This window comes from Macaca nemestrina, chromosome 15 (genome assembly GCF_043159975.1).
Source record: "Macaca nemestrina isolate mMacNem1 chromosome 15, mMacNem.hap1, whole genome shotgun sequence".
NCBI lineage: Eukaryota > Metazoa > Chordata > Mammalia > Primates > Cercopithecidae > Macaca > Macaca nemestrina.
Window position 1 is genome coordinate 58,549,106 of NC_092139.1, and position 27,957 is coordinate 58,577,062.

Below are 27,957 nucleotides of genomic sequence, written 5' to 3' on the forward strand. Positions count from 1 at the left end.
GCAGAGACCAAGAAAGCTGGACAAACAGAGGCCAAGCCCAAAGGTGTCCCATGTGGCCAGGCCCTGTCTAGAGTGACGTGTGTGGGCCAAGAGGCTTCACTGTCCAGAGATCAGAAACTACACCCCAGTGGATGATTGGGAGCTAACTGCCCTCCTCACCTGCAGGAGAAGGCCCTCCTGATCCCACACCTGCTCTTCAATGACCAATGGTGCTCAGCCAGGCCCAGGGGGAAGCCAGGAGGACCCTAGCTTCCATGGTTAACCTAGGGGGAGGCCCAGAGCAGGGAAGAGGGGTGCACGCACAATGGGCCTCAAGACCCCAGGAAAAGGAGGTGTCTGCCATGCAGACACCTTCCCCAGTGCGGGATGACCCAGAGGGATCACAGCTGCAGAGGGTTACTACACAGCCCCTCAGGAAGAGCCTGGGACAAATGTCCAGCTGTGACCCTGACTGGCAGGGCCTCACCCACATCCCTCAGGCCTTTCAGTCATTTTGCACCAAAGGTCTCTTGCAGAGCTATGGACAGAAGTGCTTGGGAACCCTCGACCAATGACTCTCAATAGTTGGGGTACAAATCCTCGACCACCCTTTGGTGGGTACAACTCCCCACCCTTTGCATCGAGCCATTTGAGGCATGTGTGCCACATTCCTGTCCAGAGCCTCTCTGCAGATGAATCTCCGGTCACCCCCTGTGGCCTCACTCACCACTGCCCTACCACACTTCCAAGACAGACTCTGGTCTCAATGTTCCCTTTGGGAGAGTCCTACCTAAATAAATCTGAAAGCACTTTTGCACAACATGCCCACCCTTTCTCCTCCTGAGAGCCCTGGAGATGTCATGGCCATGAAGGTTCCCTGAGAATTCTGCAGCACACACAGGACCATCCAGGGATCAGAGAGATACTCTAGGCTGCCACCCCTGCCTGGCACCAAGAGCCATGGCTACACACATTCTTTGCCCTTCAAGCTTCAGCGATAGCTCACCTGGGGAAACCAAGTCAGTTGGGTGGAGCCTATCAGAGACTTTCCAGACCTACATCCCCGAGAAGGGGTTGGTCCAGGCGAGCCCCCTATGGGCGAGGAAGGGAGATAGTGCAACAGGAAGGAATGAACCTTTCTCAAGGGGATGGGAGACAAAGAAAGCTCACGGGGATGAGGATCTTTCATGAAACAGTGACCCCAACCCGTGCAACATGCTGAAACCACACTACACAGCAGGCAGTTCCTTCTCTGCCTCCCAAGGCACACACCTCGCTCCTGACTCGCACCTGTCCAGGGCCTCCCTGCCCAACAGGCTCTCCATGAGAGGCCTCCAGGAGGTACCCAGGAGCTTCTGAGCACCATAAGCATGTCTGGCCCACTGGTGCCCTCCAAGGCTGGGCCACAGCATGGGTGCTGGCAGGAACCACGTGTCACTCTGGGAGGATTTGACTTTCCCTCCCTGGATTTGAGCAGGCACCAGCATCTGCGTTCATTTTCTGCTGCTTCCATAAAAACTCAGTGGCTCGGAACACTCATTTTTAGCTCACAGTTCTGTTGTCTGGACAGGCTTGGCAGGGTTCTCTGCTTAGAGTCTCACAAGGCCAAAGTCAAGGACGGGGCTGGCTCCTATGTGGTGGCTCTGGGGAAACATCCACCTCCAGGCTCATTCAGTGGTTGGCAGAACTCAGTTCCACGTGACTGTGGGATTAAGGTCGCCCTTCCCTTGCTTACGGTCAGGCAGGGGTCATTCTCAGCGACTACAGCCACCACCTGCCCTGGTTCATGGCCCTGTTTATCTTCAAAGCCAACAATGGCGGGTAAAGTTGCTTTGAATCTCTCTGACCTCCCCTTCTGCTTCACTTCCTCTGCCTCTACTGGGAGCAAGTTCTGTGCATTTAAGGGCTACGGGATTAGATGGAGCCCACCTGGATATCCCATTGCCTTACATCTGCAAAGTCCTTTCACCATGCAAGTGACATGGCACAGCTTCCAGGGGATTACAGTGTGGCCATCTGAGTGGGTCATTATTCTGCCCCCACAGCCTCTCTCAAAGCCATTCTCCTGACCTCTATCCTCCCCTCCAACACTCTCTACTCCTCAAGCAGCCTAAAGCAAGAAGGAAGACAAATGAAGAGGGATGGTCCAAGCCTGGAAGTCAGGCCAGGGGACGGAACTCTGGAACTGCACCTGCTGACTGAGGTGGCTGCCCAGACATGTGATACCCTGGTGGTCAGACTCACAATATGCACCCACCTCCCAGCGACCAACTGAAGATGGCTGCACATTCTTTCACCTGCTCTTATAGAGAAGCCGGATCCAGGTCTCCTCCCCTTGAATCTGGAATGGCCACAGACTGGTTTGGCCAATCTAGTAAGGCAAGAGTGATGCCAGGCCTGTGCCAGCCTGGCCTGTAGGACACTGGCAGTTGCTATTTCCTTCCTCTTGGAGCCATGTGCTGCCATGTGACAAGCCTGACTGCTGAGGCTGCAAGGCTATGAGGAAGCCCAAGTCAGCCACGTGTAGAGGCCACATGGAGAGAAAGAGAGGCCCGCCAGTCCCCAACCCTTCAAGTCAACCTGACTAATGTCCCAGATGTCATGGAGCAGAGAACAGCCATTCCCCGTCCCCATCTGATTCCTGTTCCACAGACCCATGAAATAGAATAATAAAATTTATAGTTTTCAGTTGTTTTAAGCACTAAGTTTTGGAGTAGTTTGTGACACAGCAATAGAAAATCAAAACAGCCCCTCATTGACTCAAGAGGACACAGATACCCATCTTAATAGAATCTTGTCCCCAGGAACCTGGCACCTGCAGAGCTGCACAAGGAGGCTGAAGGATATCAGGGCAGAGTCCTCTTCAGAACAGACTCCTGGCCCCTGCCCTCTCATGCTTGGTTGTTTAGCAATTCTGAGGTTCTGGGAGCACCCCAGCATCCAGCTACTAAATCCCCATATGCTGAAGTCACCAAGAGTCAACTGCTATTGCTTGTTTCAAACAATCTTAACAGAAGCACTGGGTGACCATGGCCACACCAGCAAGAGACGAAAGGGGCAGCTTAGCATAATGCTGAAAGCATGAACTATGGCGGCAGAATGTCTGTGTTCAACTCCTGGCTCTGTCACTTACTAGGTATGTGACCTTAAATAAGTCACTTAAACTCTCTGCGTCTCAGTTTACTCATCTTTAGAAAGGGAACAGTAACCTCCCAACAAAGAAAAGACCAGAACCAAATGACTTCACTGGTGAAGTCTATCAAATATTTAAAGAATTAGCAACCAATCCTTCTCAAACTCTTCCAAAAAACTGAAGAGAAGGAGATACTTTCAAATTCATTTTATGAGGCCAGTATTGCCCTGATACTAAAGCCAAAGATTACTACAAAAAAAAGAAAACTAGAGACAAATATCTCATATAAACAATGATGCAAAACTCTTCCACCAAATGCTAGCAAACTGTACCCAGCAGCATATTAACAGAATACACCATGACCAATCAGGACTTACCCTAGGAAAGGTGGTTCAACATGCAGCAATCAATCACCGTAATACATCACACTACTCCAATGAAGGAAAAAACACACCTCAATTGACGCAGAACAAGCTTTTGACAAAATCCAATACCCTTAGATGATCAAAAACTTAAAACCAGGAATAGAAGGGAACTTCATTGATAAAGGGCATCTGAAAACCCACAGTTAACACCGGTAAAAGGCTGAAGCCTTCCCCCTAAGATCAGGAACAAAACAAGGATGCCCACTTTTTACCACTGCAATTCAACATTATAAAAGAAGCTGTTGCCAGAGTGATTAGGCCAAAAAAAAAAAAAAGAAAAAAGAAATAAAAGACATCCAAATTGGAAAGGAAAAAGTAAAACTATCTCTATTCACAGATGACATGATCTAATATGTATAAATCCTAATGAATCCACAAAAAAACTATTTATTAGAGCTAATCAGTAAATTTGCAAGATACAAGATCACTATGCAAAAATTAGCTGTATCTCTATATATTAACAATGAACAATACATAAAGGAAATTAGGAAAACAATTCCATTTATAAAAATTCATAAAAGAAAAAAATACTTAGGAATAGGTTTAGCCTAGGATATGCAAGACTTGGACACTGAATACTACAAAACACTGCTGAAAGAAATTTTAAAATACCTAAGTAAATGGAAAGATATTCCATGTTTGTGGATTAATATTGTTGACAAGGCAATACCCTCCAATTTTTCTACAGATTGAATGCAATTAAAATCCCAATATCTTTTTTTGCAGAAATGGAAAAGCTAATCCTAAAATTCCTATGAAAATACAAGAAACCCAGAAGAGCCAAAACGATCCTGAAAAAAGAAGAACAAAGTTGGGAGACACACTTCCTGGTTTCAAAACTTACAAAGCTACAGTGCCAAAACAGTTTGGTACTGAGATAACAATAGATAGATAATCATATGGATAAATGGAATAGAATAGAGAGCCCAGAAATAATCCCTCCCATATATGGTCAAATTATTTTCAACAAGAGTACCAAGTCCACTTAACAGGGAAAAGAATAGCCTCTTCAACAAACGGCACTGGGACCAATGGATAGCCATAGGACAAAGAATGAAACTGGACCCTTACCTCACACCCTGTACAAAAATCAGCTCAAAAGTAAAGACCTAAATGTAAAAAGGTAAAACTTACACTCTTTGAAGAAAACATATGAACAGGGAGGCCGAGGCGGGTGGATCACGAGGTTAAGAGATCGAGACCATCCTGGCCAACATGATGAAACCCCGTCTCTACTAAAACTACAAAAATTAGCTGAGTGCAGTGGCACACACCTGTAATCCCAGCTACTCGGGAGGCTGAGGCAGGAGAATCACTTGAACCCAGGAGGTGAGGTTGCAGTGAGCTGAGATCATGCCACTGCACTCCAGCCTGGCGACAGAGCGAGACTCCATCCCAAAAAAAAAAAAAGAAAGAAAAAGAAAACATAGGAAAAAATCTTCACAACATTGGATTTGGCTATGTTTTCTCAAATAATACAGCAAAGACACAAGCAGCAAAATAAAAAATAGATAAATTAGACTTCATTAAAATTTAGAACTTTTATACACCAAAGTTTACTACTGAGAAAGTGAAAAGACAACCCACAGAATGGGAGAATATTTGCAAATTATATATCTGATAGAGGTCTAATATTCATAATATATAAGTAACTTACATACTCAACAACAAAAGACAAACAAGCAATTAAAATATGGGCAAACAGCTTAAGTAGACTTTTTCCAATGAAAACATACAAATGGACAACAAGTACATAAAAGATGTTCAATATTATTCGTCATTAGGGAAATGCAAATCAAAACCACAATGAGATACCACTTCATTCTCACCACGACAGCTATAATTTTTTTAAGTGAAAAACAAGATGCAGAGAAACTGGAGCCCACATATACTATTGGTGGAATATGTGGTGGTGGAAATGTAAAATGGTACATCTCCTTAGCACAACAGTTTTGCAGTTCTTTGATAAGTTAAACATGGAATTACCACATGAGTCAGCAAGCCCACTCATAGGTACATACCCCCAAAATTAAAAGCAGGTGTTCCTATACATGAACATCCATAACAGCTCTCTTCACAATAGCCAAAAAATAGAAACAACCCAAATGGCCATCAATTAATGAATGGATATTACTCGCTTATTAAAAAAATGAAATACACGTGCCACAACATGGATGAATGGAGAATGTCTGCTTAATGGGTGTAAAGTGTACATTTTGAGTGATGAAAAACTTCAGGTATTAGTGATGATGATGACTGCATAACACTGTGAATGTACTTAATGTGACTGACTTGTACGCTTTAAGATGGTTACAACAGTAATTTTAGGAGAGGGGAATGATAATAGTGTTATTGCATAAAATACCTATGAAGACTAAGGTAAATTAAAGGACATAACCTTTGTAGAGTGCTTAGAACAGTGCCTGGTACACAGTTGGTATTACAGAGTTCTAGAGAGAGGAAGAAAAAGAGAAACAGGTGGCAGCATCAACCTTGAACGTGGGGGAGGAAACCCTGAAAGGAAGTGGAAGGGCTTCCTAGACTTTTACACAGAGGGAGGTCAACAGGGGTCTGAGAACTCTACCCACTAGTTCTATTTTCTATGAGACACAAGAGTTCTCAATGGCCCCTAGAACCTGGCACCTGCCTTGCAAAACCAGCTCAAAGGACTCCCTCCAGGAGATAGCAGGGAGCAGAGATCAGACTGCATGGACATAGGGCCACCATCCCGACACTCAGTCCTTTGACAACAGCAAAACAAGGAAGTTATTGTTCTGCACAGTGTCCAAAACACACTGACCCACATGCAGACAGAAAGACCCCCTTCACCTGACTCCAGATCCCCAAAGATGGTCCACCCCTTCGCTCCTCAGGATAGAAGGCTTCCAGTTGTTGACCTGCAGGACCTTCCCTGTGTGTCTCCAGCGTCATCCCACCTCCACACTTCCTTCCTGCTGCACTACACCCGCCTCCGCTAGGCGCTCATGCTGCGCTCCTCCTCCACTCAGCCTGTGCCTCTGCTGTTCCCTCCACCTGGAACTCTCCCTTTTTCACCTGGCTAAATTCAATGCACTCAGATCTCAGCCCACAGAACAAATTCTCATTTGGCCATGTGCCTGTCCCTAGTAGGATCTGTCATTTGTCTGTGTGACATTTTATTAATGTCTGCACTCTGATGGTCTCTACACTGATGGCCAGGCCCCCAGGAACAAGGATCAGGGAACTCCAGGATTCCTCCCTCCCCACGCCCACCTCCTCACCATCATTGATCCTCCCAGCCAAGGACGCCGCACTGAAGCCAGCAAAGATGACTGTGTGGACAGCTCCGATCCTGGCACAGGCCAGCATTGCTGCCACAGCCAGTGGGGACACGGGCATGTAGATGGCAACACAGTCCCCACGGCAGACTCCATGCCTCTTCAGCGTGTTGGCCAGGCGGCACGTGGTCTCCAGCAGTTCCCTGCAGCACAAGGAAGAGAAAGCCATCAGAGATTGAGGAGCGCCAAAACGCAGAGCAGTTTGGGGTGGAGCAATACTGCAAATGTTATGTCATATACACCCAGCCCAGTGCCAGGATAACAGGCACTTGAATACTTAATGCATGGAAAGTACTTTTCCAGAAAAAGAAAAGTTTTTAACATTTGTAGATTGCTATTGGCAGAGATTCACTGCCACATTGCTAGGGTGACAAGGCTATCCTTAAGTCCACTTATGGCAGGGTTTTGTTAAGGGAACAGGAGTGTAGGGGAGCATTTTAGAATCAATTCCATCTTAAAACTAGCAAGGCACATTCTTTGCCAGTCACGACCCACAGTCCTAAGATGTTTACAGCTGAGGAAGCAGCTTAATACCTGCAAAGGCAAACTCTTGCAACAACAGAATGTCCAGATGCCCCAATATTGCATAACATATGCTTTTAAGATGATTATAGGCATGCTTTGATGTACTTATGCACTAAAATGCCAAGGATAGCTTTCTTTCAATCAACAAAGTAATAAATGTCACTTTGTCAGCCTACCCGGAGGGAGACATAGCTTTGCTTTTACATAGATAAGACCCCTATATAAGAAATAAACAAAACAGAGGCATTCCTCCTCTTGCTGAGGAGGCCCTACTATGTAACTGAGAAGCTTTCAATAAACTATTTCTTTTCACTGAGCTCAGCCACTCGCCTTGTATTTCCTTCCTGGCAAAATCCAAGAACCTTCTCCTGGGATCTGGATGGGGACCCCTTTTTCCAGCAGCAGCTTCTCAGGGACCATAAGTGTCTGAGGCATAGATCATCATGGTTCCAAAACTTCTGAAAATGTTTGCCTCCAAAAGAAAGACTGATCTCATAAGACATTTAGTCGAGAAACGACAGGTCCCAGATTTCTGAATCAACACAGTCGAGGGGCACCAAACAATGCCCTCAGCGGACAGGCCCCCAGGCCCAGAGAGGGTGGACCCCAGCTCTGCAAAGCCACAGTGAGTCAGGAGTGAAGGCCGCACGCAGGGCAGCCACATCTCCCTGCTGCCCCGAGACAGCACGGGCAGGTAGAGCAAGCACCCTGCTTTCTCCTCAAGCTAGGGGACCATGGATGAGGGGAAGGGAAAGCACTGGGCACCCGCCCGGCCCCCATGTTGTCCCCCACATCGCCTACCTCCACGGGGTGTGCGTGCCCTTCCTCTGGCCACTCTGGGGCCTAGCACCAGGTTTACCCGCCAATCAGGGTGCAGCATCTCTCTGGGCAAGCTGATTGGTTCAGGGCTGACACGTGACCCAACCTGGTCCAGTCAGAGTCAACCATACTCAACTCTGGGAAAACCTGGAGCACGTGAGAGCTGCCCACTTGCCCGCCATGCAGCGGGAAGTGGAGGAAGTGGAAGCGATCCCAAGGTTGTCTTTCCTTTCCGGGCCTCCTCATCCCTCTGAATCTGGACCTGGCAATTGCATTAACCACTTTCCCACTCTTGCTGTACTGACTTTAATTAATTATTTGCAACAAAAAGAGCTAACACATAAGGAAGAATGAGAGGAAGCTAAGGCCCCTTCTCTCTAGGCGGGGCAGGCCACCAGCCCGCAACCTCTGCCCTCTGCAGAGGCCCAGAAAGCAGACCCTCCTCGGGCTTGCAAGGCCCCTCGCAGCGTGTTTGCATAGCTCTCCTCTGTTCAAAGGGTAGTCAAGGAAAGGGCTCCCGAGAACAGTGAAGCTCAGCGAGGCCAGCAGAATGAAATGAGCTCTCCGCATCACAGGCAGGGGCCTCAAGGAGGCCTTTGTTTCTTCCCAAGGCCATCTGCAGAGGGGACCACATGAGAACCAGCCCGCAGTTCTCCCCGCAGCCAGCACGCCTGCCCAGCCTGGCTCCAGCGGCCTCTTCTGTGGGATTTCATCGTTTTTCCTTCAGGCTTTCAGAAGGAGGACAAAGGCGCCATTCAGTGGCGCCCCACCCACCCCTTGCCAAGGTTTGTGATAAAAGACAGAACACTCCCCAGGAAAACCCCCAGCACCAAGCTCTACAGAATCTAGGGCTCAGCAACACTCCTGCTACTCCGGGGAGGAGGCTGGGGTGGCCTGTGACCGGCTGAAGAGGGAGCCGTGGTCAACAGCAGGGAAGAGTCACTCAACATCCTCGGCCAGATTCCGTTTTCATAGCTCTGAGAGCTTAAGCCTCACTGCTACGAGAGATGAAGGCTTGAATGCATGCTCAACAGTAAATGGCGATGAGATTCAGTCCCTGTTCTGCAGACGGAGGGCAGCAATCTGAAGCCAAGAAAGGACACCAGACTGTCCCAACAGAAAGGCCTGGGGTAGCTTTCTGTAGTCGCTGCCTAAGCATGGGAGCTTATCTTTCTGAGCTGCCATGTGACCATCTGAGAAACAGCAAGCACCCTCCACCTTGTACTGTCACAAGTATTAATAAGAAGCAAGACCGACTTGGAAGTCTGCCAGACATTCAGCAGGAATCGTCTTTCCCGTCAGATGGAAACTCTCAGAAATCTGTGTGTGAAATCATTTTCTAAAATGACAAAAATCAGCTAACTCACTTCAGTGAATTCCTAAGATGTTAAAAATCCCATTCTAGGCACCTTGGGAGTGAGTGGGGTGTTTGCATTGGAGAAAGAAATTGACAGGGAAAGTGTCCTCCAGGAGCACAGCTCCGATGGGGAAATGACGGCACATGTGAAGGTGTGCAGGGCACTGAGCAGCTCAGCTTGGTGGTATAGCCACTGGGGGTGGCAGGGAAGAGCAGCAGGGAGAGCTTTCTGGGTAGATAAGCTGTTGGGAGGAGGACTAGGGCAGAAAGAAGAGTGGATTTTCCCTATAGGGGCAGACGTCACCCAGTCATTGGAGCTGGACAGCTAAACGACAGCCTCCAGGGAGGGTCTAGAGACGAGGTTTCCCTGGAAGACTGAGGCCTCAACATGGGCCCAAGAGCTGAAGCAGGGTCTGGTGAGTCCCACACTCTTGCTGCTGAGTCCAGAGGAGAGGCTTCTGATAAAGGATTTGATCCAGGTAAATCTCAGATCTCTCTCCCTTCCTATTTTCTCTGGTAAGAGAAATACCTCGGCAGAGAAGTGGACAGGATCCTTGAAGTGGAAAGGATCCCTGGATGTCAGGCGGTGCAGCCTCCTTGGGGTTCTGAAATCTGGCAGCCACATTTTGGCCCACAGCAGCCCAGCCTCTGCTTAAACATCACACTGCCAGAGCTCACCTCATGGGACCACCTCTCTGTCACTTTGATAGGGAAACAGTCTACCAAAAATTGGACCAAGATTTGCAACTCTTCAAACTCTACCCCTTAGTCCTACCTCAGACCTTTAAAGCTTCCCAGAATAAATCTAATTTCTCAATGACAGCCTTTCAAATTCCTGAATACTCCCCACCCCTCATCCTCTTGGAAGCTTTTCCTCCCCCAGGTTCTCTGGTCCAGCCCTCCATGACGGCACTCAATCTCGGTAGACACCCCCAGACTTCCAAGTGAACCCCCACATTCTCATGGTGCCTGCCCAGAGCTGAATGTGGGTACCCAGACCCTTGACCTTGATTCTATATTTAACCATGTTTTTATTTTTTATTTTTTTTTTAAATTTTTCTGAGGTGGAGTTTCGCTCTTGTTGCCCAGGTTGGAGTGCAATGGCTTGATCTCAGCTCACCACAACCTCCACCTCCCAGGTTCAAACGATTCTCCCGCCTCAGCCTCTCGAGTAGTTGGGATTACAGGCACGCACCACCACACCCGGCTAATTTTGTATTTTTAATACAGATGTGGTTTCTCCATGTTGATCAGGCTGGTCTCAAACTCCCCACCTCGGCCTCCCAAAGTGCTGGGATTACAGGCATAAGCCACTATGCCAGGCTGACCATATGGATTTTTAAAATACCTGACAGGTGGCTCAAATTCAACATGAGATCACTAACCTGCACCCTCCCAACTCCTAATACATGTAGCAGATGCCCTTTAACTAGGGCTTTCTCATATTATGGCCATGGAAATGTTTTGTGTTTTTTTAAATTAGGTTTTCCATTTATCCCAATCTAATTCTATCTCAATTTCTCCCCATCTCTCCAGATGACTTTTTTTTTTTTTTTTTTTTTGAGATGGAGTCTCGCTCTGTCACCCAGGCTGGAGTGCGGTGGTGCCATCTCTGATCACTGCAACCTCCACCTCCCAGGTTCAAGGGATTCTCCTGCCTCAGCCTCCTGAGTAGCTGGGACTACAGGCGTGCACCACCACACCCAGCTAATTTTTGTATTTTTAGTAGAGACGGGTTTCACCATGTTGGCCAGGCTGGTCCAGAACTCCTGACCTCAAGTGATCCACCAGGCTTGGCCTCCCAAAATGCTGGAATTACAGGCATGAGCCACCATACCCAGCCAATTTTTGAAGCCTGGATTTTTAAGTTTAAACTCTCATTTTTCATTAGCAATATCCTCCAGACATATATTATTGGAAAACACAGTCAGCAAACCTAGGTCTTCAAATCATCGAAAACTATATGTTGTTCAAGTAAGTGATCCTGCCATTCCAAGTACTCAGCAACTATTTGAAAGCATGTTTTTGGATATTCATAATTTCTCAGACTTCCACAAACCGAAATGTTACTGTTTCTGTATCAGAAAGATAACGCAGCCACTCAGTGACTGATGCCTTGGGCTACAGTTGCAGGAAACAGTGGCTTCCTCACTACCTGCAGGATCCTCTTTTGTGGCGCCCTAGCAGGTCTCCAAAGCACGGGGATGTGCAGCTTTCTAAGTCACTAGAATGAGTTAGAGTTTTACTTTTAAGTCCAAGAAGAAATATAACACTTGTCGTTCAGGTACTGAGCAGGATATTTAAGTTTGTCTGCAATGTAGACTCTGCCGGGTCAAGCTTTTGGTGTGGATGTATGCAAATGATGTGCAGAAAAACACAAATTTGGTCTTGTGTTCCTGGTGCTCAACACTAGGAAAATGCTGACTGGCCTTGGGGAAGGAAGAAGACTTATTATCAACTCTTAACATCAACTGGGAATAACTTTTATCAATGCTAAAGATATAATCTGACTGCAAGTAATTGTGACCAACATGATAACTGCCTGAACTCAGACGATACAAATGCACCACTACCCCCCACCCCCCGCCTCGGAATTTAAAATTAGTCCAAAACAGGAAACAGCTGGAAACAGAGTTCAGAGAAAAGAGAAAAAGAAATGCACTGGTATTTATTTTTTCATCTATCTTTCAATCAGAGCTAGCTTCGTCATGGTTAATATTGAAAGTATCTTTTTCTCCTAGACATTTCCTGATGAGGGCCCAGGGTAAGTCAGTCCTGTGTGTGCTGTCGTGTTTAAGAAATAAACAAATTGAGGCTGGGCATAGTGGCTCATACCTGTAATCTCAGCACTTTGGGAGGCTGAGGCAGGCAGATCACTTGAGGTCAGGAGTTCAAGACCAGTCTGGCCAACCATAGCAAAACCCTGTATCTACTAAAAATACAGAAATTAGCTGGGCGTGGTACTGCATGTCTGAATCCCAGCTACTTGGGAGGCTGAGGCAGGAAAATCGCTTGAACCCGGGAGGTGGAGGTTGCAGTGAGCTGAGATCCCACCACTGCACTGCAGCCTGGGCGACAGAGCTAGACTCAAAAAAAAAAAAAGAAAGAAAAAAGAGAGAGACAGGGAGGGAGAGAGAGAGAGGGAAAGAGAAAGAGAAAGAGAAAGAAAAATTGAGAATGCATGATTGCTTACTGCTTACCATTATTCTGGCACTCAGTATTCATGAAATAAACACTAGCTAACAGACTTCTTTGTTGTCCATCAGGTACAAGGTCTGCTTGGGTAGAGATTTGGGTTTTGCTTATTGCCTTCTTCCCAGCATCCACCTAGCTCGTATAAGGTACTCAATAAATATTTGTTGAGCAAATGGGCACAGCAGGTGAACCTGAAGGGGAAGGACCTCAGCCAAGAGCGACACCCACCCTGTAGACACCCTGCGTCCTCCTTCCCCTGAGGTTAGGCTGTTGTCACCTTGCATCACGCTGGCATGAAAACGTGCTGCTGCTCTGAGAAGCAAATGGGAAGGACCCCCCTCTGAGAAACCAGCCTACGGATACTTTTCATTTTCTTCTGCCAATAAGGGAAGTAAACCCAGGTAATTGTCTTGATATGTGAAGGCCTCTGAAAGACACGAAGCATTTCCCCGGGCTCAGTCACTTCTCTCCAATCACTGGTGCTGACGGGGGCTGGGGGAGGTCAACTCCATGGTCTAGATCCAAAACTTGAAAGGACATTCCTATGCTGTCTCTAGAATTTGATATTTTCTTCTGCATGCTGTGTTAGGAAGATAGAGGTAGTAAGAGAAGAAAGGATCAGCCTTAGGGAAGGGAAGCCTGGCAAGGCAGACCCCTTCCCACACAGGAGGAGCGTGGAGGGCCACGCAAATCATGGATGGCCAGCTCGTGTCTCATGGACCCAGGCTTGGGGAACAGACTCCTTCCCACCTGGCAGACTCCTCTGGCCCTGACATTACTGTAGCCACTGACTGTCATTCAATGGTGGTAAGATTTGCTCACTCTGCTCTTTACTACCACTGAGAGAACAGAAGACCAGGAAGTCAGCTAGCAGGGCTCATAAACCAAGTATGAGATTTCTTACATCATTATTTGATGTCATGGCCATGACATTTAGCAAAGAGAAGTTGCCGTGAAAACATAAAGTGGCAGCCGCACTTGAACGTGAATGGTCCCCTGGGCCAAGGTGAGTCCAGGCACAGCGAGGGCCCCCAGGGGACATAAGCTGAGTTGCCAGTAGTGATGCCAGCTCAGCCAGTAACAAGATCACTAAAGCTATGTGTGTTCTAAATTCCTTATGGAAAATGAAAGTGTCTTCCCTGAGGATTTGCTATAGGCTCTGCGGAAAGTACTGAATCTGCAAGTTGATCACTCAGGAGTCTCATAGGAGGCCAAACAATGACTGATCAGAGAACAGGGTTCCCAACGCAGCACCCCACACCACTGGGGCCTCAATTGTCTAATCTGTGAAATGGCCTAATAATAGGACCCAGTACCAAGGTGGTCGTGGAGACCAAATATGAAGTTGCAGACACCTTTGAAGGTGACCTGTAAACAGTGGCCATAATGACTGCAGAAAATACAACAAGACATGGGAAAAAGAGAATTGTTGAACACTGATGGACCTTTAAGAAAGGTGGGCACCTCAGGTGCTGCCTTCTCAGGAGGGCAGGTGCAAAATGCTGGCTTGCCTTATGGAAGCTGTAGTCTCCGTGTCACCAACTCAGGGCACATGCGCCTCAGCTGTGTGAATGCCTTGCAGGAAGCCCTCACCTGCACAGCCCGCCTGCTCCATGCCCCCAAGGCAGGTGCTGAGGGCAGGAGTAGATCTGAGAAGGATGCAGAGCCTCCTACAGTTGGGGTTGCTGCCAGTCTGGGGGTTCTAGGCACTCAGTCCAAGGCCTGTGCTTCCAAAAGGCCAGAGGGAAGGCAGGTCCACCCCACATGCTCTGCACAGCCTACCACCATCTGCCATGTCATCCCGTCACTGCTCCCCTGCTGGCTACCCAAGCTTCTCCAGCATGTTTGCCTGCCACTATGAGCACAGGAAACCTCCTCTCCAGGCCCATGGCCTCCTACCTCTTCAACATCCGGGGGGTGTTCCCTCCCCTGCCTCTCCTCCCACCTGCCCTCACCCCACCCCCAGTTCACAGCCCCATCCTATGGAATGAGGACAGAACAGCTATCAAGCAAGTATCCTGTACCCGGGGCTGCTCCCATGGAGCAGGTTCCCATGGAGAACCCACTTAACTCTCACAAAAGCCCATGGGCTCCGAGCTCCCATTCCCTTCTTCACTTTCCTGATGAGGAAATTGAGGCACAGAGAAGTTGAGCCGCTTTCTCAAGGCTATTCAGCTGAAGGAGTCAGGGCTGGATTCAAACCCAGGCCCAGCTCCAGGGGCCTTGCTGTCAGCCAGCTCCTCAGTATCAGAACCACTCCTATTGCAAAGGCCCCCAGACTTCAAAAGATTTGCCCTCTGCCAATGCTATAATTATTCATCTAACATTTTTCTTGAGTTAGTTTACTTTTTTAATATAAATTGATTCTAAGAATGAACCAAAGGCTCTGAACCTGAGGCTGATTCTCTGTTCAAAAGGGAAAGTTAGCAAGAAAAGTGCCCAAAGCCCCCACACTCATGGGGGTTCAACCGAGCCTTTCTTCTTGTCACCAGAATGGAGGACAGGGCTGAGGGTGGGTGTGGAACGGTGTTTTCCTTCATCATTCAGTGTCTGGCTCCTCGCTCAGGGCCACCTGCCCAGGGCACACCTCCCCAGGCACAGTCAGGTCAAATCCCACATCCTTAGTTTTTCTTTTCTCCTCTGACCAGAGCCCAGGATGCAGTCAGCTTCTAAGAAAGCCTTGTAGGATGGAAGTACCAGGCCAGCCTCCAGAGAAGCTCTGTCCTCATTCCTGTTAACGCCTAGTTTTCCCTTCGACCTCAGCGCTTGGCTTTTGGCCCAAGTCTTTCTGGAAAGGAAGTTCTTTTTCCAGATACAAAGCCCAGCTCACATGACTGCAGGAATCAGGTGTCAATGCCTGAAGAACTTGGGAGGCTCCTGCAGGCTGGCAGCCCAGGACAAGAGCACACTGGGGGACTCGGGTCCTGGAAGCCAGCCCTGAGAATAGCTGGTTCCCTGGCAGAACATTCACCCCTGGCTGGACAGACTTGTTTACCTCCTGGGAGAAAGCCACAGAAGTGAGTCCTTTCCCTAGTGGAATTTGGAAAGGGATGTAGGTTTTAACATTCTGTAAACATTCACTTTTCCCTGTGGTTGAAAAAAAAAACCACAGGAGATTTTGCAGGTGCCACTCCAGGTTTGCACGCCCCACATGCCCTCTGTTCCGTCTCTCTGAATGGCTCTACCAGAGCCCATTCGGCTGCCACAGACACAGCACAACACAGGACAGCCAACTTCACACAGAACGCTGCAGAGCCTGGACGCAGGTTGGGGGTCCTTCTATTTATCAGGCCTTCCTAGAAGTCCACAGAACATTCCAGATTAACACCTAGAGGAGAATAAGCCCTGGAGGGGAAGTTCGCAGACATAGCCACACAGGTGGAAATCCAGAGAGCACAGTCGCTTGGCATACCTGCCTCGGGCCCAGCGACTTTCCCTGCTTCTTGGCAGCAGCCTAGAGAAGCATCAAACTCCTACAAAGAACAGGAGGCTCCTGCTCCCCAGTGCTGTGCTTGATAACAACCAGTTTCTCAGCAAAAGAAGCCCTGACTTACAACATTTGCCAGTGATCACTGTGCCAAATATTTCCACCACTGATTTTCAGCTCCTGATAGGACTGACTGGACAAGGCGTTGGGAAGATATGCACACACAACTACTCTGCGGAGCCCGTTCGACAGTAACCCCAGCCTGGGAGCCTGCAGCCCGAGTGCCCAAACCACCTAGCCCCAGGAGCAGCCTCCTCCTCTTTCTTTGCAGCCACACCCCAGAAGCTGCCCAGATGCCCCACCCCAGGCCACCCTTAAAGTTCACTGGAACTAATTTTCCCCTTTATAAAACAATAATTGTTAATAATTTATGATTTCATTCCTTTTATTTAAGGATTATTCATTTAATGATAAGTAATTTGGCCAGGCACGGTGGCTCATGCTTGTAATCCCAGCACTTTGGGAGGCCAAGGCGAGCGGATCACGAGGTCAGGAGATCGAGACCATCCTGGCTAACACGGTGAAACCCGGTCTCTGTTAAAAGTACAAAAAATTAGCTGGGCGTGGTGGCGGGTGCCTGTAGTCCCAGCTACTTGGGAGGCTGAGGCAGGAGAATGGCGTGAACCTGGGAGGTGGAGCTTTCAGTCAGCTGAGATCGCACCACTGTACTCCAGCCTGGGCAACAGAGCGAGACTCTGTCTCAAAAAAAATAAATAAAAATTTAAAAAACTTAATTTGGAAGGAAGGGGAGAAGCAAAAGCATGCAGCTTTTTTTAGTCCACCCCTTGTGACCTCAAGACCACAGTCCCTCTGATCCTGGGTTTAAGATGACATGGAGGGTCTGCATAAGCTCGGGGCTGGGCTTCCACAGAGGGCACCGTACTCCCGGGCATAAGGCCAAGGGCTGAGAGCACACTCACACTCTCTCCATGGCAGCCCTTGTCCCCAGGCCACTTCACATGGCCTTGCAGCTCATCCCTGTTCAAAGCCACTACCCCAGGGATGCTGGAATCTGCACCAGGCTGAATACCCTATTGGAAGGGGAGCCCTTCCACAAAAGTGGCCCCATTTGCACCGGGAAAACATGCTAGAAACCACACTAAATGTTAGCCTGGAAAACTGTCCCACAATGTAGTTGTGAAGTCCAAAAAACTAATGGGTTTCTAATGTGAAGATAGAAGACTATTCTTGTTGAAAACGGGCTGGCCTGCAGGGAATCCACATGAGATGGGCCACCATGGGTAGAATGAATACATCAGGGTGAAGACCAGAGCCTGTTAGTTAGAGCAGATTTTGAACAGCTGTGGTGGCCAAAGGCCTTTGCACACTGGAGTGACTTTGAGGGTTTGGTCACCTGCATGAGGAGGAAGGACTGCCAGGCTCCATTTGAGTGGCCTGGGATCTGAGAAGGTACAGGTGGGATCCTTCTGTCCTAACAGTGGGTTGTGGAGCCCAGGTATCAGCCCAGTCAGGTTCCACAACCCACCCGCTGGCCTAGAATTGCCTGTGGTCACCACAGCGTCTTCTCCCTCCACATCCACGCCAGCCTGGCATCCTCCACCAGAGTCGCCCTTGCTCCCGAGGTTCTGCCGGTGAATCAGCATCAGACAGCTGCGCATGGGAGTGCCTGCAAGGCGTGCTGCTGCTCTGCTGCTGCGCAGAGCGGCTAGAGGATGCTGGGTTTCCTGGGGCAGCCCCGCTCGCTGTGAGGGTGCCGAGACACAGGTGAACCAGAAGCAATGGTGGTTTCCCGAGTCCTGGACCCAAGCTGCAGGAGAATGTTTGGAAACTCAACAGTGCCAGTGAGGTCTCTGGAGGCCCTTCTGATTGTGCCAGAGGTCGAGGCTGAAGATCCCCCCCAGAGGCTGCTCTTCCTACCTCCCAGGGATTTGGAAGCACACTGCCTAAACTCCCTTTCCACTTAAAAGAACAGTGGTGACTTCTCTTTTCTACAACTGAATCCTGACAGATTTCTGACAAGCCATTGCTGCGGCATTCCCAGGGATGCATTTTCAAATACAGATTCCCATGACCTTCCCAGAAACTCAGAATGGCCCAAGCAAAGCCTGGGTACTATCTCACTAGAAACCCTCCCCAGGGGACTCTGAGGCATGGCCTGCAGCTGGAAATCACTGCTGTAAATTCCAGCCAGAGTGACACAGTTGTTAAAGCTGCCTGGCAATTTCCTTGGCATGTTTGGAGACCATGAGGAATTCCTGAAGACATTCATGGCTGAGAAGATCCCACGTGACCACTTCTGAAGTCCCTGTCCACATGGCCTGTCTCCCTTGGTCGAGGCCGTTCCCCTAAAGGCTTCATCCACGCAGAAGCAGCAGGGAGAGTGGGACTGTGCTGGCCCGAACAGGGGGTAGACACATTCACCATATCTGCAAGCGGCCCTGAAACCTCTCTCCAGGCTTCTCAGGGGAACTAGACTGGATTTGCTGATGGGAAATTGTCAAGTCCCCACCCATCCTGACCCCCTACTGTCAGATGACCCCCTAATGTTCAGATGAGGTCAAGACAGCCACAGGGAGGGTCAGGAGAAAGAATGACAGGGGAGGCCCCTGTTGCAAGAGGCCAGCAGCACCGTGCCACCACCTCCTGTCCTGGCACCAGTAACTCCACAGCCTTTGATCCTACCTCCTCTAGCAGCCGACCCTCACTCTCTGAACCCTGCACAAGGGGTCCTGGAGTCCTCTGGCATGAGCCCCCTAAACTCTAGCTGGTGTCAGTGCCTGATGAGTGTCCACTGGTCCTCTGAGGCCCCAGACACCTGGAAGACATGGCCCTGGCCAGCAATATGGCATCCTGTCTGCATGCAGCAGAGTTCAGCCTGGGCACACCAGGACGATGTTTATTTAGACGTGTGTGGAGGGCCAGAAGCCTCAGCTGCAGAGCCCAGGGGTCCCATTCAGACCTGAACTCCACTTCTGATGGGACTATAGACTCCTCAGTACATCCACCACAGTCAGAGCTGGGGAACCTTTTCAGCTGCATGAACTCCCAAGTTCCTAAAGCTCTGTGGATACCAGAGTCCCCAGCTTTAAAAATCAGGGTCCCAGACAAACATCAATATGAACTGAGATCCTTGGTGTCAGCTCCTGTCCAAGGCCAGACCCACAGAGGCAGTGTAAGGGTGGCAAGGCCAGACTGGACACCGAGGAGATACCAGGTGACTTGAGGAGGATGGAGGGCTCGTGCCGCATCCATCCAAGGCCTCGTGTGCAGGCCTGTTGCCAGGAGTTAGGGGTTCCTGGGCCAGCTGGGAGGTCTAGTCCATCCTCACCCCACTGTCGTACCCCACCCGGGGCTGCACTGGGCACCCTGCCACAGGGGCATACTCACTACTGAATGAGCTTTGGTTTCCATTCCGTGCACTGGACCCCACATCTAACCCACGGTGACACCTTCATTCTGTGTCTGCCTAGCAGGGGAGGAGGCAGTGTCAAGGGCAGGAACTTGGGAATGAAGATGTAGCCCCTCCATGGGGAAGGGATGGGGGTGAGCTGAGCTGAGCTGCAGTTCTGGACTGGTGAGAAAGTTTCATCCACTGGCCCCTGTGCTGCCCACACTGTGCTGGTGGGGACTGGACACGGGCAGGACTGAGGGACCCCACAGTGCAGCCCATAGCAAAGCTGCGAGTCACTTACCCCCTGCCTAGTGCCTGCAGAAACAGGAGGGAAAACGCAAAACAGGAGCCACAAAGCTGTGTCCTGGTCCTCACAGACTCATCTCCAGGCGTGACCCTCCCCCTAGGGAGGCTGTGCCCCCACCAGCCCACGCCCCTCCCCACCTCCTCACCATCACCCGCTAGCTCCCACCCCTCCGCTCTGCCAGCTGTTCCACCCCTTCCCAGAACTGGGCCAACTCCAACAGCCCCTGCATGGTAGCAGGGGGTCACAGAAGCCGGGATCCAGCCTGCGTGGTAGCAGGGGGGTCACAGAAGCCGGGATCCAGCCTGCGTGGTAGCAGGGGGGTCACAGAAGCCGGGATCCAGCCTGCGTGGTAGCAGGCGTGTCACAGAAGCCGGGATCCAGCCTGCGTGGTAGCAGGGGGTCACAAAAGCCGGGATCCAGCTCCACCGCAGGCGTTTGCTCGCGTGTGGACATAAAGATAAACTCCCTCAGTGTGGGTTACTGCACTGCAGTCTGAAGATGGGGCCTTTCTAAACTACGAAGTGCCAGGACCTCAGCACCCAGGAGAACGCAAGGGAGCACAGACAGCGTGCATAGGAAGACCCCAAATATTCCAGCGGCAGCAGCTGCAGCCCAGGGCTGGAGGAAAGGTGGATGCTGCTTTAAAAACAGCCCGTCCCAAGTAACATGGATTCCTATCAGATTCTGGCTCTAGCATGCAGATTCCAGACCAAGCGTCCCAGCCCGAGTCTCAGAGGCTGCCTGGGCACCCTCCTCTCAGGTGGGGCAGCTAGGCCGGGACTCCACGCCTCACCCGCCCTGGGAGCCCCACAGACCACACCGAGTTTGCCTTCCACGACAGCCGCTGTGTCACACATGGGTCAGCGAGGCTGTTTCCCCACAGCCTCCCGTGAGTTAGGATCCTCCCCAAGCTGCCCTGATGTTTTCATAAGGGAGTGTGCTCATTAGGGTAATTAACTTGGGGGGGGTGAGCAGAAGAGCAAAGGGCAAGGGTCACCCACTAGGGACATAGGGAAGGGGCACATTTTAGCTGATGCACGTGTCCTCCCAGGCAAAGTCCCACTGAGTACCGTCACCCCTGAAATCACCACCCACCCACTCTCAGCCCCAGCAGCCTCGGGGCCACCCATGTCTTGCCCTTCTTCAAATCTGAAACCCTCTGCTGGCCTTCCTTCACCTGGCCCCGACCTGCGGCTGCAACGGACCCTCATCTTCCAGGCACCCCTCTGGTTTTCATCCCACGTGTCCCTCTCCACCCCCAGCAGCCCGGTGGAGGAGAAGTGTGACTGCATTTTGCAAATGCGCAAACCAAGGGTGGGAGAGGTGGAGCGACAGGCTCTAGGTCCACAGCCAGGGTCAGGGTGGATAGAGCACAGCCTCCTGCCTCCACCAGGTCCAGGGCTCTGGCCCCTCCCCCTGCCAGGGTCAAGGCAGGCAGGACACAGCATCCCGCCTCCACCAGTTCCCAGACCTTGGCCCCTCCCCCTGCCGTGTCCTCACCAGTCCCCCACTCCTGCCCTCATCACACTTCCCCTTCCTCTGCCTCTCAAAACTCAACCCTCCACAAAGCCTTCTCCAACTAAGTGTCTGTGACAGGACTTCCTGCTTCCTGCTCCCCTCAAGGGACCAGCCACTTCTGTGACCCCCCTAAATGGCTGTGTTTGAAGATATCCAGGGTGGACGACAGAAACAAGCCTCTCAGAGAGGTGGCCCCAGGCTCAGTCCCCGCCCCACCTCAGCTGTAGTGTGTGGCAGCTCCCTCTCCCTAGGGTGAACAGACAGGCCCTGTCTTGCACAGCCCTGCGGGCCTCCATGTCAGGTGCCAGGCTGCACAGATTCGCAGTAAAGCCCCATGCCCAGCCCAGCACGCCCACGGAGAAAGCCTTCCCTCAATCCCCTGGGACTCTGAGGCAGCTGGGGTTGGGGGAGGCCTGACATCCCCTCTGCTCCTCTAGTCAGGGGCTTCTCACTGTGCAGGACCCTGCCCAATAAAAAGGCCGGGAAATAACAGTCACAGAAATTACCCCCACCAGCGGGAGTTTCCACAGGGCAACAGCTCCCGGAGTGGCACACAGTGACTGTGCTTCCTCGCAGACTCGGGGCCCAGTTCTGCCCCTCCGTGTTTCATGCACGCCTGCCAGGGCTGGAACACTGGGGCCATCGAATCCCTCCTTTTACAGATGAGGACACTAAAGCCCAGAGGGATGGGTCTGAGGCCACAGGACAAGCCAGAGCTAAAACCTGGTCCTCTGGCTTAAGACGCTCTCATTTAAGTTCAAGTTCAAGTTCACACCCCCTACAGAGACCCTCAGAGAAGAGGTTCACTGATTTGGAGCCTCTGCAGGCACCCCCAGCCTGGCACCCACAGTCCGGTCTCTCCTCTCTGTGGGGGCACACCCTGCTGGCTGAGAAGATCTGGACCTGCACAGGGCCCCAGGCTGCTTCCTGCACCTAGAATCCAGCCCTAGCCTGGAAATTCCTGGCCCAGACCCCAGACCCCAGACTCCAGGCTCCAGTCAGGGAGAAACACACCAGCTAGGCAGCAGCCATCTCAAAGCCTCATTCATCTACCTGGGCCACCGCTTTCCCGAAAGAGAGGAATTTGCATTTCTCCACATGGCCACCCCCCAGGGTCTCTAGAACCTGCCCATGCGAACTACAGTGTGAAGGACAGTCTTCTAAAACAGGCACCGGCCGGGTGCGTTGGCTCACCCCTGGAATCCCAGTACTACTTGGGAGGCCATGGTGGGCAGATCACTCCAACCCAGGAGTTCCAGACCCACCTGGGCAGCATAGCGAGATCCCATCTCTACAAAACATAAAAAGCTTAGCCAGGCTTGGTGGCACACACCTGTAGTCCCAGCTACTGGGAGGCTGAGGCAGGAGAATCACTTGAGCCCAGGAGATTGAGGCTACAGTGAGTTGTGACAGCACCACTACACTCCAGCCTGGGTGACATTTTTGAGCCCCTGTCTCAAAAATAAATAAATAAAAATAAAATAAAATGGGCATCTGCTGGAGAAGTGCAGGTAAACAGCCAAAAAGAACCACTGCCCTCCCAGAGTGCTGCCTGGACCCACAACCTCAGGGCCACCAGGCCCACAGCCTCTGGCAGGCACTGTTCTGCTCTGGGCATTCAGCCTGCTGCTTCACCAGGGGAGAAGGGCTGCCTCAGCTAGCTCTGGGCAGAGGAAGGCTGTAAATGGAGCTGGGACCTGGAATTGGGTGGCAGACTGCCCTGGGAGATGAGTGCAGATGTCCCAGGCTGAGCCCTTCACCTCCCAGTGGGAAGTGAGCGCTGCAATTATGAAGGAGGAAGCGGGGTAAAACCGCAGCAGGGAAGGGGCTCCTCCTTCCCGAGCCCTGCAGCCAGCCAGCACGAGGCCCAACGTCGCTGCCCAGTTACAATGCTGAAAACAGCTCTGGAATCCAGTGAGTACTCAATAAATAGCAGCTACATCATCATCACGGCTATTCTTACTTGCTAGTGCGTTCAAGCTGTCATCTCCCTGTGCCTACTTTACAGTCATCTCCATTGTGACAATTACCCTGGGTGTACAGATGGGAAAGTCACACCCGGGGAGATTAGGGAGCCACACAAGGGCACAGGCCAGCAGCAAGATGGTACTGAACTAGAGCTACAACGTGCCTCTTTCTGCAGACCCTGTACCCCCGAGGACCTGGGGAAGCAGGGACTGCAAATCCTGCACTTGCAGGGTAAAGGCCATGGGCATCCGTCCCAGCGCTGCATCTGCCTGTGTTGACCCAGCGTCACCTGTGCCTAAGGTCACGGTGGGGGTCAGAGTGGGGAAGTTTCCTTTGCCAGGTCACCTGGGATTGTAACACACAGACTTCCTCACTGCCTGCAAGCTTCCTGCATCGCCACCGGCATCCCAATCTCTACCAGCCCCAAGGGGTTTCTTTAACAGGCCCAGGCTGCTAGTCTGTACATTGATCTTCCAGCCGAGGAGGCCTGCAACCCTCCTAGGCACCTTAAGTGCTGTGGCACGAGGCCCATGGGCAGGAAAGCACTGTGTTCAGTGGCAGTGATATGTCTGCTGGGAGGACAACCAGCACCAATGTCTGGGGGCTTCCCTCAGAGAAAGGAAGAAGAAAACCTCACATCAGAAACTTAGCATGACCAGGACAGTAAGGAACTCACATCCCTCAAATACTAGCTGCAATTACAGGTAACACTTTTCACTCAAACAGTAAACAGAAATGGTCACCTCGTATTAAGCCTGGCTAAAGTCTGCAAAACCATTTTGGAAGAAGTCTGTTTATTTTTATTTTTTTATTTATTTTTTGAGATGGAGTCTGGCTCTGTCACCCAGGATGGAGTGCAGTGGCACAATCTTGGCTCACTGCAACATCCACCTCCCGGATTCAAACGTTTCTCCTGCTTCAGCCTCCCAAGTAGCTGGGACTACAGGCACACATCACCACACCCAACTAATTTTGGTATTTTTAGTACAGACAGGGTTTCACCATGTTGGCCAAGTTGGTCTCAAACTCCTGACCTCAAGTGATCCGCCCACCTCACCGTCCCAAAATTCTGGGTTTACAGGCGTGAGCCACTGCGACCGGCCCCTGTTTATTTTTGGAGACAGAGTAATAAGTACTTTGCCAGGGCCATTTCAGTGCCATGGACCTGAAGCTGTCCTTAGTTTTCACAGGCTGGCTGCAGTCCTGAGAATTCTCACATGGTTTATGTTTAACCACACATCTCCACAGGGCTCCAGCCCCACTCACAGACCGAACCGCTGCTTAGCATGCACTCAGTGCACCCACGGGCAGCGTCCAGCCGAGAGGGCATTGCATACGGCCCACCGGCCCCAGGGTTCAGGCACACCTGAGAGACTGATGGAGGGAAACTGGCCTTTCGGGGAGTGCCATGGCTGGGCCCGCCCTGCCGGACCTCCAGGTGCAGCTCCTTTAGCTCCCGACCCCCAACAGAAGGATTTCATCTTTTACTGAAGAACAACTCCCGGGGCAGCAGCCTCAAGTTCCTTCTCAGAAGGGGGTTTGTTCGCAGGCAAATGGAGCTGGGCCCACCATGGTGAGGGGCGGTTGCAGCAGCTTGGGTCTTCAGAGCCCCTGCACTCCAGTGTGCAGGGGCCACCTGGGGGGCCGCTCAGTTGTCCACTGGGGCCCGAGGCTCCCGGGCAGCAGAATGCTGCTGGCCTGTGGGCCACATGGCATCTGCAACCAGGGACTAGAGATAAGAAATGCATGCTATATAGGCTGTAAGTCTGACCGGTGGGGAGACGGGTCAGCAAAGGAGCCCTGGCCGAGGCTGGTGGAGGCTGTGATGGGCCTGAGGGCTCCTGGGGGCCGAGGGGAGGAACAAGCAGGACAGGGCCCACTGGGAGCCGCAGCAGATCCACTAGCATCACTTGTCTGCATCCAATAGTCGGCGTGAGTGCAGTTTTAGCAGGTTTGGTGAATTTGGTCTGTGATAAAATTGGAGTTCAAGAAACAAACAGGAAACTACAAGTGCCCCTTCGCCCCCAGGTCACCCGAGTGGCAGGGCAGTGACTACTGCTCTCAGGCTGCCCAGTGTGGACCTGCCTGTCAGAATGCTCCTCCTCTACGTTCCCTCGCTCCCGTGTTCCAGCCACGTGTACCTTCCTTCTACTTCTGGGACCCCTGGACCAGGTCTGCCCCTGTCTCCTCAGGACTGCTCCTCTTGGCCCATAGGACCTCAGCTGAAGCATTGTCTCCTCCAAGAGGCCTTCCAGACTATTCAGCTCACAGTGGCCACCCAGCCATGCTCTGCCATGTGCTTGGGGATTGTTTGTTACTGCAACATACCCCAGCCCATATCGACACGAAGGCACCCAGTGAAGACCTGGTAAGTAATTGGACAAGAAGACCGTGGAGCTGCCCCCAGGAGAGTAATCACGCTGGATGATTGTGTGTGATGGGGACTTAGGAACTCACAGTTTAGAGGCACAGTGGGCCTGAGGCATCTCTGTAAGGGTAAGGTAAGCCTCAGGCAAAAGGGGTTTGCATGGAGAACAAAGGTGCTGCACCGACACAGCAGCTCCTACAGGAAGCAGCTTGGGGAAGACCAGTGCAAACCCCCCAACGCACACAGCATCTGAAACATGCTGGGCACATAGAATATGCTTAAGGAATCAGACACTAAAAAGATCAGCTTAAAAACAAAATAACTCTTCTAAAGATGATTTTATTTATCGTCCCACCCTCACAAGGCACTGAGAGTGTGGCCAGGCAGGCTAGACCGGCTTTTACTGTGTTTCATTCTGCTTGCGTTCACGTTTACTTTTCCTGGATAAGAGAGCATTTGCGAAGCCAAAATGCACTCCTTGAGACTCACACAGCCCCTCCCTGACAGCCACTCAGTACACAGGACCGGGCTGGGTGCCTCCCTTGCACCTTGAACATTTGAGGGCACACAGTACCTGTAGGTGATCCTCACTTCCGTTCCAGGCTCATCGCGCTCCCAGATCAACGCAACGCTCTCCGGGGACTTCCGAACATGCTGGTCCAAGCAGTTGACTGTACAAAAAGAGGGTTTGCAGATGTTACACTTGGTGCTTTTGGAGTGAGAATTCAGCCAGGGTGAGGGATTGGAGCGGGGGTCTATTTTGCTGTGGCTCTCTCTTCTCCCACTGACAGGGACCTTGTCCTCATCAGTGATGATGTTTCTACCCCCTTGCAAGGAGAACAGTGAACAAACATGATCTCAGAGGTATAAGGTGATGTCCTGCAAATATTCTGAAGTGGTTGCTTCACACTAGTGGACCCAACCCTGGCTGCATATTGGCATCTCCTGGGCCACCCCTAGAGACCCTACCCAATGGGCCCTGGGCCTTCAAAGCCTCAAAGACACCATGGTTGGTTCTGATGTGCAGCCAGGGCTGGGCAGTGCAGCCTGAGCTGTTGGAAAGAACACTCAGCGCAAACAGGTCATTCCTGTTTCAGGGCTTGGCTCCTGCAGTTCCCATCTGCCCAGTGCTTTCTTGCCCCCAAGGTTAAAGGCGCAAGAAGGGATGAGGACCCAACTCCCCCACGTGTTCCACCAGTACCCAGTAAACCAGCCTTGTTCCAAGAAGTGGCTCGTGATGGGGACATGTCCTCCTGGTTTTGCAGAAGGCTCAGCTCCCTCCCTCTCCATTACCCAAGCTCCCACACATGACCCTCCAGCAGAAACAGTCAGCTCTGCGGCACACCGGCACACTGTGAGACTGAGGATTAGCAGCACGGGCTCCTCCGCCAGCAGGCTGGTCACTACTCATTAGATTCCAAAGCTGAGCCCCTTCTGACAACCCTCAAGCCAGCTCTCTTCACTCACTGGCCCATCGGTGGGTCCCCGGGTATGCAGGGACACAAGCCCCATGATTGGCTTTGGGGGCAGCAGCACCTGCCCACCTGGTCTCTCAGGTCACCCCTGTATCCTGTTTGTAAATTACACCTCAAAAAATGTAATAAATGAAGACAGATGCCAGGAAAAAATTATTAATACTAGCAACAGACACAGGAAACTTCTTTGAACTACTATTAACAGAAAAATAAAAGAGAAGAAATGCCCCCAAACTAAGAAGGGGCTCAGTGGCAGACCTGAATTTACATAAGGAACCCGACATCTCTGTGTGTGTTGGGGGAGTGGGCACGTTAACCTCTGTTCACTGTGGTCATGCCAAGTGCAGCATTAACCCCACAATGTTTTGCTGGGTGTTGGGTAGTCTCTTAGGAGCAAAGAGAAGCAGCATACAACCCTGAGATGGTTTAACCCAACCAGTCCTGGGTGCCAATCCTGATCAAGGCACCATGCTGAGCACTGAGGGAAATGCCAGGGCAGATTCGAAACCCCTGTCGTGGGTGCAAGAGACAGATGCAAACGTAAGAAACATGCAAAGTGACCAAACACATAAGGTCGGTGGTGGCAGGCTCATAACACTTGTCCAAACAGGGAAATGGAGCTGAATTTACCCTGGGGAGGCAAACCCTAGGAAGTTAAGAGCAGCCTGGGGCTGAAACAATAATTACTGCAAGAGCCTCCACAGAGCGAGCGCCCACACCACCAGCATCTCC

General features: G+C 51.1%; 1 protein-coding gene across 3 annotated transcripts in view; it reads right to left on the bottom strand.

Annotated features, from left to right (window-relative positions):
* LOC105486733 (acyl-CoA synthetase short chain family member 1) overlaps positions 1 to 27,957 on the bottom strand; it is a 54,195-nt gene that overhangs the window by 17,814 nt on the left and 8,424 nt on the right. For all 3 annotated transcript variants that reach the window (XM_011749780.2, XM_011749778.2, XM_011749779.2), the window contains exons 2-3: positions 26,325 to 26,421; positions 6,798 to 6,997 (exon numbers count right to left, since the gene is read on the bottom strand). In XM_011749780.2, the coding sequence (XP_011748082.2) occupies positions 6,798 to 6,997; positions 26,325 to 26,421 (297 nt within the window). The remainder of the gene's footprint in view (positions 1 to 6,797; positions 6,998 to 26,324; positions 26,422 to 27,957) is intronic.